The following is a 12781-nucleotide window of genomic DNA, read 5'->3' as shown; positions in this document are numbered from 1 at the left end:
AAAAGGATTCCACCTTTTTTTATGTTCATCAGTGTAAAATATACTACCTTACATTAAAATTAAAACCAGCTCATGTTATTTTTCTTGAAAATTTGGAGTTACTTGGTTTGCTGTGCCACTTGTGTAATACTAATTTATTAATTCTTTACAGTTCTGATTTTCTGTATCTTATTTCTAAAGCAATCCCTCTGGGGACTTTTAAGCATATATTTTGTGTTTGTATGTGGCTGGGTGAAAAGGTGTATGAATTCAGATAGAGCACTACTGTGCATTTTGCAAAAAATGGAAATACGTACAAAACAGGCTTCTGTGATGAAAAAGCTTCAGAAGGCAGTTTTATTCCGTTTGACTCTTTGCATCACACTGAATATAACTTTGTGCTAAATCATCTTCCATGGGACTGAAGTAAAATAAATGCTGCTCCAAGTTGGTGATCATACAGAAATAAAATGATGATTCATAGTGTGAGTGGGATAAGCAAGGAAAATTTAAACATTGCCTGTTATCTTTTCAGGCTTGATGGCTAAGTCTCCCAAAAAAAGAATAATTGTTCAAAAGACCAATCCCAGCAGATGGCAAATGGATCCTGCAGGGTGTAGAACACTTGCCTCACACTGGAATTAGTAGGTGGTGAGGACCTTTAACCACTTGCATGAGACACTTTGCACATTGCAGGATTAGGCCCCAAATGTTTTGTTAGCTACCAGGGGTTGCCTTGGAAATACCCTTGCTAAGCTGAAGTCTGAATATATACTTCAGGTTTGTCAACTGTGCTTGTGAATTTGAGTTATATAGTGCCTTTTTTTTTTCCCCATGACCTTTTCAGTTTGTTGTAGTTTCCTGTTAAAATAAAAATTTTCAGCTTTAAAAGCTTGAGATGAAGAGGAGTTTGGTAACTGCCTGTGTGTATTTCTAAACAAACAATTGTTAAACAGCAATTTTCTTATTCCTTACAGAGTTAATGACTTGTGAGGAACTACATTCCATATTGCACTTGGTCCTTCAGGCTGGGAATATTATGAATGCGGTAAGTGACATCCAAAATGGACATGGCCAATTGACCAAACTTCCTTATTAGTATTGCAGTCTGTTGATGTCGTGCCTCAGCTGTTTGCTCGTTTCTTTTTAGGGAGGTTATGCTGGCAATGCTGTCGGATTTAAACTGTCGTCACTGCTCAAGCTGGCGGACACAAAAGCAAACAAACCTGGGATGAGTCTGCTCCATTTTGTCGCTCTGGTATAGAAAAACTGTTTTGCTGGTATAAGCAACTGCTACATATGTGGAGCCATAGATGATAGACAATAGAAGAGGCCATGTGCTTCAAAGCGTCTTTTTTACAGCTTTGATCCTAATCTTCACCTTTCTTCTACTGCCAGAAAATTCACCAGTTTACCTATGTCTGGTCATCCTATCCAGAAACCCATGGAAAACTTAAGTTTTTTTATATCATGTAAAAGCTTGCCTTCATCTAACTTCCTCATTGTTGCTTTCTGTTATTGTCCTGAATTCTTACACTGTGGAAGTGGCTTATTTTGATAAATATTCTTTCAATTTTCCTTTTGAATCTTTTGAGCAGTGTTTTTGGTAGAGGTTTTTTTCCCCTCCCTCGGTGACTGACATGTATTTTTAAAGCTACTGCAGACTTTTTCAAGTTTTTTTTCCTTCCTTTCAAACTTACTGATTTTAGAAGGGAGAGAATTTAAATGCTTCTATATGTGAGTTTGGTTATCTGTGTACAAGCTGGCTTAACAGATTTCCAGTCGGCTAACAATAGGGTATTAACTGATGTTTGTGCAGGAAACATCGTATCTGCTTGAACAATGGTCATCAGTAAATGGTTCTTTCCCTGACATTCCCTATTAATAAATGTGACTTGTGTTCACTGGCAGAAACAGCGATTATTGTACACTGCAAAATGGGAGCTGTTGTTTAAAGTTTCCAGTTCTGATCCCTGCCTTTTGTTAAGGGGTGTCCTCTGCTCAATTGTGTTAGGGTTGAACGGGAGGAAAAAGAGTGCAGGAGAGAAACCTGTAAGTGCCCTGCCCTTTAGAACTGCTGGACTTAGGGACTTTGGCATGATGGTGGAATGTTAATGGTTTATGTGTGTTTTGGTTTTGTTCTGTTTGTTTCAGGAAGCCCAAAAGAAAGATGCTGCTCTTCTCAACTTTTCAGAAAAAATTAAGGATGTTCATGATGCCGCCAGGTAAGTCAAAAGAAAACAGAGAACTTACAGTTAGACTGTGGCTTGGAATTTTCTTATTTGTGAAGCAGTGAGGTTTATTCAGAGAAGTCTTGGCACAAAACCTGAGATCTTTGCAAATGTTTACTATAGCTTTGAGGGCTTCATTTCCATTTGCTAGCAGAAGTATGCCTGCAATGTGCCTTCAGGTATGAGGGGATTTTGTGACATGGTCTCCATAGGTTTTTGGTAGTTTTGTCTCTGTCAAATACATGTGCATCTCGGTTGCTTTTAAGGGATTGAGCTAAACGTATGTTACAGTTTTCCTTAAGCCAATCTGTCTCTGAGCAGGGTACAGTCCTTTTCCAAATCTGGTACCAGGTAGAGGTCCTGCCCCTGGCTTCTGTTAGATGCTTTTTGATATTTCGTTTGATTCTCCATTTCTGTCTTGGATGGAAAATCTGAAGGCTTTGGGGCTCTATATTGTTTTCATCTTAAAGTCTCTAGCTGCATAATTTAAACTGAACCTGATTCACATGACAATAATTGTACTTGCTTTTGTGAGACAGTGTGATCTAAAACCCAAAACTGGAAGCCAGTAATGCTGGAGTTCTATGCCCAGTGTTGCTACCTCCTTACTCTTGAGCTTTGGGCAATTTATTTACATTCTTTTCCCAGCTATAGAATGGATCCAATCTCTTGGATCTGACACAGGGTTAAATAATGTCTGCAAAGGGCTCTGAAATCTTCTGAGGAAAGGAGTGGCCATGGAGTTAATCAGAAAATTTTTGAGGGACCACCTGTGTGGCTTTCTGCCATCCAACCCACACACCTTTTTGGCAGTCCGCCATGTGGCCTGCTGGGGAATGTAGCTTCCCTCGGCATCCAAGCCCCCTGGCAAACAGCAGGGGCACAGGCAGAATCCCAAATCTGGTGACATTTTTTCTAACCGCTTTGTTCTTTAATCACATTTGTTAATGCTAGAAGTCTTCTGTTGTAACTCATGCTGAAATCTCTTCAGGGAATGCACTCTATACAGGAAAATGAAACAAACAGAAATACATGTCTCACCATTGGGCATGAGGAAGATCTTTATTAGAGACAACTGTCACGTATAAGTTGCTCATAAATCCTCCCAATTAGAGCATGTTAAAACAACTACCATTATGTTCTTTATTTTTTTATTGTCCTGCTGCCTTTACTTTTAGGCCATCCTTTTCCTCCTTCACAGGCAGCAAAATACAGTGTATATCTTCTACTGCTTTTCTTATTTGCAAAAACACCCATGATCTGCCCGGAACAGGGAACCTTTGCAGATGAAGTAAGCAGAGAAAAAACAGCACATACTATATTCATTTGTGCGTGCACTGACAAACTAATGCATGCTGTCCCCCTCCACTGCTGTGTGGACTTCAATCAGTCTGCCACAAATTCTTCAGCTTTCCTGTTTTAAAGTCCTGCTGCTGGTGAAATGACCTTAGTTAGGAGCATCTGTACAGTTGTTAATTTTTATCATTTTGGAAACTGTAGTGCTTCAATTCCTAGGCAAAGCTCAGTTCTCTAGTAAAGGAAATGCCATAAATTTAGAAACGTTTACCCTCAAAGTGACTGAGAGATTTGGGTGGGAGCTCCCCTTGTAGGGAACGTGGGTCTCCCAGGATAAAGCTTAGGTTACATCAGATCAGAGCTCTTTCCTGAGGTCTTTAATTTCTGAGTTACTTCTCCACAGGAGCAGCTCTGCTGCTGGTATGTGGTAGAAGGGTGAAATGTTGGAACTGCTGGGTTGAAACTCTGTAGGCCACATTGCTGTGACTGCTTAGAAGAACTTAACATGCAGTTTCATGATGCCAAATGCTACTGCCAATATGGGTAGCCCTGGCTAACAATCCCTTGTAACCCCCTTTTTGTGCCAGCTCCCGCCCTTGAACAGCCATGTAATCAGCTGGACCAAGCAAATGATCCCTCTGGAAGCAAATTGTTTTTTTCCTAGGTTAATTTTCAGTACACAAATGCGGCTGACCATGTAGAAAATGAGTGCTAGCACACCTGGTCAGAGGCAGGGCAGCATTACCCTTTCTTGTGGTAAGGTTGGGTAGGACTGGCTGGAGTTAATCATGAAACCACACCCCATGGGAATCTTTTCAGTTTGCAAATAAGAAGTAATGTGCTTACCTCTCTCCTAACTTTCAGTGTCTATTCTGGAAAGTTTTCCTGAACAGACAGGTCTTGTTTGATAGCCAGGTTAGACATCCATTTTTGAAACATATTATGGATAACCTGTGAGCAACTCCTTCCCCCTCGATAAACATTCTCTGTATATGCTATTTTTAGGTTATCCATTGATAATGTAGAAGCAGAGCTCCACTCGCTGTCTTTCAAGGCAAAGTCTGTTAAAGACAGCATTCGGCGAGACCCAAAACTCTTTCACCAGATGGAAAGCTTTCTCCAGGTTTGTAGGATATCCATGTTAACATGTTACTGTCACCTGAATACCAGAGCATTCCTCAGCTGAATGCAATTTGTGTGGACATGTTAATAAACAGAAGTGTTGTTTTAATATGTCTACCCTATCAGTTGTACAAAGGTGTTCCAATTACATGCTGTTTGTCAAGTAAGAGTGCTGGAAGGACTGTTTTTACAGGGAGGGATATTGAGTGTACATTGCCCAAGGCTTGTTAGGCAAGCGTGTTTAATGCCTATGAAATGACTGATGAAGATCAGTAGTTAAAATATAAGACAATTTGGATTGGTTGCTGGTTTTGTACTTCGCAGCTGCCCGAAATATAGTGTCTGCACGTTGTCTTACACTGGAGCATGTCAGTTTTAGCTGAGGCTGTGCTATGCGTGTGAATCCTGATTGTTGGGTGGCTGCAGAGATACTGTTAGAAGCTCGAAGGCCAAGGGACTGTTTCTTTTACTAATTTACCCTTAGCACAGAGTGTATTACTCCAAGCCATACCATTACTTCTGGGTGGGTTCTTCTTTTCTTTTTTAGTACTGCAGTGACTTTACAGACATGAATGTGTATAGCACTTACCTTTGAAGCAGAGTTCTTGGTATTTTCTGAGTACATGGTGATGCCTGGAGAAATATGTATTATACTTCAATTAAATGATTTTTCTGTTTCACGCTATAGATAATTATTAAAAGAAAGCAGGTGTTGATCTGGAACTTAATCCGCCCTGATTTTCAACTTGCAAATGTAGTTAATAGACCCTGCAGCCTTTCAGGACATGAGAAGTTGATGAAGAAAGGGGCGGGTTAAGATTGAATACCTGTCCTCATTCACTCTGAATTTTTGGCTTTTATCCATTGCACCCAGACTCTTTAATGTTGTGTTCTAACATGTTTAGGATTTTTTTTTTTTAATTTAATAGCTGGTTTTATGTAACACTGCAACCTTGTTTAGGCTACATTCCAAAAGAAATGTTGGGAAAAAAAATCATTTTACAAATGCATACCTTACATAAACACTTCCGGTTTTTGTTTCTAAATTACAGGTGATAACCACGCTGATTTAGAAGTCAGCTTTCATTATCTCATCGTTGTGAATAAATTACTGAAATATGTGGGAGGAACTAATTTTGTGTGTATGTTTTTATCAATTGTCCAGTTTATCTTCAGCTTTTTATTGGGCACTTTTTAGTTGGGTTTTTTTTGGTTTGGTTTGGTTTGGTTTTTTTTAAGACTGACAATTAAGATTTGTTCCTACTCTACTGGCATAATTTGCCAAGTAACCTTCTGACAGCAGGGTTGCCTTAAATGGTCACCAGTGCCTCCAGCTGCCTATTCCCACCCTGGTGCTGCAGTATCAAAAGTATTTAGGTGATCATGAGTTAGTGGCAGAGAACAGATTTGTCTGAAAATTAACATTTCTCCCCAGGTTACTTTGAGCCACATGTGGTCTCAGATCTGGGATTGTGCAAGGATGGGAGTGAATTGCTGGTGATGCAGATAGGGGAGGCAGAAGGGCAACTGCTGAAAGTGTTTTGAGCAGTTCTGCTGCTCAAAGTCTAACCACAGCCTTATTCTCTTCCTCCTGAATCTTTTTCCACTAATCTGCTCCAACCCTGTCTATATAGCTCTACACTTAGGATTGAAAGCGCTACTTTATGGGGATGTTTTCTGGGTGTCTTAAAATACCTGTATTTCCAACTGTTCCTTACCTTTCTGGCATGAAAACCTTTTTGATTGTGGTCTAGGGTCAACTTAAGGAGTTGATTCTGTGATGTATATCCATGAATTTATCCACATGTTTTTTTGGGAAAAGGGGGGAGGAGGCATTAATCCGTTTATGCTTAGTTGGAAGTTGCAGGGAAAATGGGACAATAAGGCACATAGAGCTTTCAAGGGGCTCCCAGGTGGTCTGTCAGTGTCCTAGTACAGTCTTTGATTTTACTTATCTAAAAATTAAAGCTTTAAGTTTGTTCAAGGGCTTTTGAACTTTTGCCTGGTTTGTTTTCTGTTTGCTAGAATTTACATTTTGATTGGTCCATTTTCCCTGACCTTCCTTACTCACTTTGCTGAAATGACAGCTTCTAGGTAGGAACATGGATTTTGTAAGTTCCTGACATGTACATGACCTGTTGTGACTTTAATTTTTCTGTCTGATTCATACCATGAATGTTTTTTGCTATAGTTTGCTGTAAGACATCTAAAGGAGCTCGAACACCAGAAACGAGAATTACAAAAGGAGGGAAATGCTCTCATTGACTTTTTCTGTGAAGACAAAGAAACTATGAAGTTGGATGAATGTTTCCAGATATTTAGGGACTTCTGCATAAGATTCAACAAGGCTGTTAAGGTAAGAACACTAAATGAGATTCTCAGACATTTGAAATAGATATTGGCTCACATGAATTAAGTTGGTTTTGCTGCTTAAGGGATGTTTTATATCTTGTGGTATTTGATATATTTGCTCAAGTGGCTACAGCAAACTGCCCTCTTGTAGGCATTCCTTGCCAGAAGCCAGGTGGGAAATAGTCATTCTGCCCAGCCCTGTGTGCAGTCCCCCTGCTCTGCATCTTCTGTTGCAGGCAGACTAGACCATTGAGATGGTAGGTCGGGGTAGTCTATTGGCCTGTGTGTGAGTGGGCTTCTTCCCTCTCTTTTGGTGAGGAGGCTGGTGATTGCTAAGCTGAGCAGTGAGACAGATTGCACAGACTTCCTGACTAGCGCTTGCTGTTCGGGCCTTAGACTGGTAATGTTAGATCACTGGAAAGGCCTTGAGATGTGGCACCCCGTTACATGGAGATACCAGCCTGAATCAGCTGTAGCTCAAGGCTCTCTAATGCCCTGCTTTACATGACTAGACATGCTTTGCATGTAAGGGCTGTGTATTCTATTTTGGTCTTTCAAATGCTTTTTGTGGGTGAAAACTCAAGAAATTAAGCAGGCCTACAGCACCAAGATACCTCATCCCCAGTGTGACCGTTCATTCGTGAAGTATCCCGAATTGGTCACAAATAATTCAAGAAGTATACAGAGATGAAGAAGCAGTATCGGCATTCATTACAGTTTTGGTTCAGCAAAGTCTCCTTATTGTTACGAATATTTTTTAGGCCTCTATGAATAGCATGAATTAGGTAGATCCACACACTTCTTTATTTTTCTGCCTTACGCAGTCTGCATTTGACAGCACTTTGTGTAAGAGCTTTAGTTCAGAAAAGAGAGAACAATCTTGATTTGTAGCAAGCTGACAGGATGTTCAGCTAACATGCCTGTTGTACCATTAGCTTACCTAACCTTTAGCACCCAAGACATCACATAGCTATGCGTGTGTGCGAACATTGTGAAAATATATACACCAAATGGTGGCAACTATTGCAGAGATTTTAGTGAAACGTGGCTTCATGCATATCTGTTCGGTTATTTGGGATTGGGGATTTAATTCATAGTCACATATTACAAATGGTTGTTGGATAGCTGTTGCTTTGAGGTCCAATGGGGGTCTTCCTTCCTCTCTCTGTAGTAAGTACTTACACACTAAAAATGACAAATTAGTCTCTTATTTGCAAATATTGAGAAGATTCGCTTATTAGGTGTTTTGTGAGGATTAACCTCTGTCCCTACAAATTTAACGGAACAATTCAGAATAAAGATCACAGTTCTGACAAATTAATGTGATGTGTGGACAGCACAGCCAGCAAACTGAAAAGATGGCTCAAACCGCAATGGCCATGTGGACATATTTCAGATGTTTGCACGTTTTTTTTGCAATTTTTTAACATCTCTATGTGTGCTTAAAATAGATTTTTCATTTGAATAAAATCTCCTGAAACATGTTTTGGGTGAGGTTAAAATGCTCTGTGTCTAATACGGAATATGATAATAATATCCTCAACTATTTTTAACCATTTCTCTTTACAATTATTTAAAGTTGAGCTTTAGCATTTGGCAATAATTCATTCTGTAATTCCATACTTGCGAAAGAAAGCTCCCTGCCACAGACATTTTTCCTGAAATGCGAGGTTTTTTCTTTTTCCCTTCTTATCTGTTCAGGTTTCTTAGGTCTCTAACGCATCTTACCTTTCAGAGCCCAGTGTAGTCTCAAATCCACTCTAAGAGGTGTAGATGAACCCATTCATCAAAAAGAGCTTCAGCTTTAGGCTTTTGTTTACTGAAACCTTTTAGGTGACTTTTTCTAGTTGTGCAGTTCTTCTGTTGTGACAACAATGGGAAGATCAACTAGACAGTGCTTCAGACAAATATAGGTGTGGATTTTTTAAAACAGTATGTCATTGCTCAGAACAGATTTAACAACATGCTGGAAAATTATGTAGGTTTTGAATCCTCTGTCAAGACTAGCTTCCCTCTTCTTTCTTTTGCTACAGCTATACTGGCTCTAGAAAACCACGTTCCTCTCTGTTTCAGAAAATAATGTGGACAGTTCAACTGAAGGTTCATCTAGATTAAATCTGAAGCTTAGAGGTGACAGTTAAAATGTTCATATTTGCAGTAATCCACTGTTAATGATTTTAGTAAAAAGGCTTACTGTGGTGTCTTTCAAACACGAACTAGCTCTTTCTGTGGCTTCCTGAACCAAAAGCCTTCAGCCTAGCTGCCAAAATCTCCAGCCTGCCCTGGGCAACTTCTGTGCAATAGTTGCCAGTTTTTGAAGCCAACAGTGAATACAAGATCGAAAACTGGAATAAGGTCTTGGTTAATGGTCCTTGAGTGGTGTCAGTTGATGTCTAAGTGATGATTGTGAGGCATTGTGTAAACTTTTCTATTTGCTTTCATATGCAATTAAGTAATGTCTTTTCACAAAATTTCGCATTGATAATTGGAGTCAGAGGTAAGTAGCAACCTGTAGAAACTGCACTTGCTGGGGAGCAGTTGCGGTTGTAATAAGGGACACATTGGCTGTGTGCTCATCAGACAAGTTTGTCTTAAAATACGAATGTAATGATCGGGTAGAGGTTTACACACCAGATAAAATGGTCAACTTTAAACTTAGTGAGGACTTGAAGCTCTCTGTCTTATAACAGGAACAATTTGGCTGGACTTGACATCTGCTTGGGTTTGATAGGTCACGTTCTTGGTCTCTGCAGGGACTTGTGCATTTTTTTTCTTATGCTGACCAGACTGATGTGTCGCCAGCATTAGTTGTGCAGGGAACTGCTCTCCATATGGTTAAGGTTGCAGGCTGTGGTTGCCGTGGTGATTTTGTGTGTGTATGTATTGGGGGAGGGTGATAGCAGTAGGAGCTAACTTCAATCGGAAAAAATAAAGGGAAAGATAAAGGAGTGTGACTTGTTCTCATGCATAGGACACTGTCCTCTGAGACATATATTTATGCTTTTCCCTTTCAGGAAAATAGGGAACGAGAGATCCAGGAACTTCATAGTCTGCAAAGGCAAAAGGAGCTGGAGGAGAAGCGTCGATCTTGGGCAGCTGGAGAGCTTGGGAGCTTTGGGCGGAGCAGCAGTGAAAATGATGTGGAGATGTTGGCCAAAAAAGGACTTGAAGAATTTCTTCCCTTCTTGCAGCAGAGACCTCAGAGCCCTTCATACAGAAACCCCAATTCTAGGCGCTCTCGACTTTCTTTGGGGATTACTGCAGACAGGGAGTTGCAGAGTTTCCTGGAAATCTCAAAAGACGAGGATCCAAGCAAGTTTAACAGCCTTCCCCGTGCAAACACCCGCCAAGCAAGACCAAACGTAGCCTGGCCTGAATCCAAAGAAACGAGAGATCTCAACTTAAATACCTTGCACTTACACCAACAGTCTGAAACCAAAGTGAAAAGTGGTGGCCTGCTGCAGGTGCCTCCAGCTCAGCCCAGTCACTTCAGTGACTCCACTGGTCCTGGAGCCCGTTACTCACAGAGAAGCACCGACTACAACATGCACACTTCCAATATGTCCTGTGAGGAGTCCACAGATATAAATGCTCTGGCCCTTGCAATTGAGGAGCGTGAACTTGTTAAAGGATTACGTAAGTTTGACATTCAAGGAGCAAAGCCTGCAGAGGATACACCTTTAATATATTTAGAGGATGCTGGTGGAACGGACTTGGAGACTCTGGATGATCTAAGCTTTCATTCCCTTAGCACTGCCGATGACGACCTGCCTCCAGCTTGCAGAAGTTCCAGAGAGGCCCACGACCATAAAGGCAAGGCAGCAGGTTGCAAGAGTGAAGCTTCAGAGCCCAGCAGCAGCAGCCCCATGTCTATAGATACAAGTGTTTCAGGAGGTAGGGATGATGGGCCCATGTTCTATGTGTCAGATACGACGACTGATTGTTCTTTGACATTAGACTCTGAAGAGGGAAATGATTTTAAATCAGCAGGCAATGAAATAAGAAGTGAGACTGGCAAAGCACACTCTTCTGGGAATGATGCTCAATACAGGGGTAGAACGTTCTTTTCAAACCTGAATTCTGCTTCTGCCAAGGATCTGTCTCTTCACGCTTCCGCAAATGATAAGGATGATGCCAACAGCAAGCACACCCTTCCTAAAGAAAAGCCCATAAAAAATAAAGACCCAGCAGGACCAAAGAGAAACTCTCTAAAAGATAGATCTCCAAGCTCCTCAAAATCCAGTGGCACTCGCCCTAGCCACACAGCTCCTTCCAGACCTGTAAGAACTTTGAATGCCTCTGAGAATGAAAGTATGAGGAAAGTGGTGCCTATTTCTCGGTCAAACAGAGCACCGAGCAGTGTGAAGAAGCCGGAAGCCAAGCCGGCACTTCGTGAAACTAGTACAGCAGAAAGTCGGCTGTCTCGTCGCAGCTCTGTCCGGGGCACAACAGACACGCTGCCAAGAAGTCCTTACAGGCACAGCATGTCAGTAGAAGAGCCGAAGTTACAAAGGGGCACTGTCACCTCGAGCAGCGCTCATTTTGAGAGGGACAGAGTCTCTCTGAAGAAGCCAAGCTCTAAACCTGTTAGGAATAATATCAAGTCAAAGATGGACGAAACGAAGATGTGTCGCTCCAGTTCAAAACCCCAGACCCCTACAGATGACACCAAGGGTGCAGCAGTCAGTGTTCCCAAAACACCATCTGCTGTCCCAAACTTTGCAAGGAATACAGTGGCTTCTTCTTCAAAGCGTGCAAAAGTGGATCTATCCAGCTTGTCCAAACCTCCAACCATCACAAGGTCTGTGTCCCAGAGGCTGCCTAAAGTGAAGCCAGCAGCGGCCTCTGATGATCTGAGTCCAAAGGAGAACAGTGTGAGTACCTTAAAGAGAGCAAGTAGTGCCAGAGTGGTTGGAAGAAGCATCCCACAGGGAGAAGCTGTCAGCGCTAAAGTAGAGCCTCCACCAAAGGAGCAGGGAACAGTGGAAAAGGCCTCTCTCAGACTGAAAGATGCAAACCGGACCACAATTGGTAAAATACTTAAGCCGTTACTGAAATAAGGGAGAGGCTTTATTGAATCTTGGAATGTGAACACTTGTTCAAGCACTGGATGTCTGTGTCGTGAAATTCCTTAGAACAGCAACGTTGCCGATAAGCAACATCATGCGCTCATTAAAGTACAGCACGCCGTTGGAAAAGGGCAAGTAGTTGTGTTCTGGTCTAAATCCTTCCTTATGAATTTGAATGTACTTGAAGCTACTGTGATGGAATGCGAGTGTAACAGCAAATCTTTGAATATTTGTGAAACAGAAGGTCACCAAAAGCCAAAAAGTTTTAAGAAGTTAAACCAGAAGATGAAACCCTTTGTGACAGAAAACATGGATAAAGGCCAGTTTTTGTGTACATAAGATTCTTCGTAAGACTCAAGCTTTTGTGCTGGTTGGTTCCTAATTTTATGTCAAAGTGAATCCTGTGGAACAGTACTGAAAACAGACTTTGGTGATTGTGCTTTCCGTTGCTTTCAATTCCTTGGATTCAGGAACAATTTTTGCCTCTTGTGAAGTCCATTGCTGGCAATTGGACAGACTGGGAACTGCTGGCCAAAAAATAGTAAAACAAGACATTTGCTGTTTGTGGCTGTCTTTAACCTCACTGAAAAATTTATAGCATGTTTTATCAATGCATATGTGTGTCTGGAGAAGGCTTTCTGCTGGGCAGGAGGCTTATTCTCCAAGAATGTGGCAGCATTGTCTTGCATGCACAAGTAGACAGGGCTGGTGCTGCATCGAGTAGCACAGTTG

General features: G+C 41.3%; 1 protein-coding gene across 1 annotated transcript in view; it reads left to right on the top strand.

Annotated features, from left to right (window-relative positions):
• Positions 1-12040, top strand: part of FHDC1 (FH2 domain containing 1) — a 30782-nt gene extending 18742 nt beyond the window's left edge. The window contains exons 6-11 of the mRNA XM_009956819.2: positions 957-1027; positions 1130-1237; positions 2134-2204; positions 4512-4629; positions 6820-6984; positions 9995-12040. Coding sequence (XP_009955121.1) covers positions 957-1027; positions 1130-1237; positions 2134-2204; positions 4512-4629; positions 6820-6984; positions 9995-12040 — 2579 coding nt within the window. The remainder of the gene's footprint in view (positions 1-956; positions 1028-1129; positions 1238-2133; positions 2205-4511; positions 4630-6819; positions 6985-9994) is intronic.
• The last annotated feature ends 741 nt before the right edge of the window (positions 12041-12781 follow it).

This window comes from Leptosomus discolor, chromosome 4, assembly GCF_034619465.1.
Source record: "Leptosomus discolor isolate bLepDis1 chromosome 4, bLepDis1.hap2, whole genome shotgun sequence".
NCBI lineage: Eukaryota > Metazoa > Chordata > Aves > Leptosomiformes > Leptosomidae > Leptosomus > Leptosomus discolor.
Note: the sequence above shows the minus strand (reverse complement) of the source record. Positions and strands in the feature narration are given on the sequence as shown.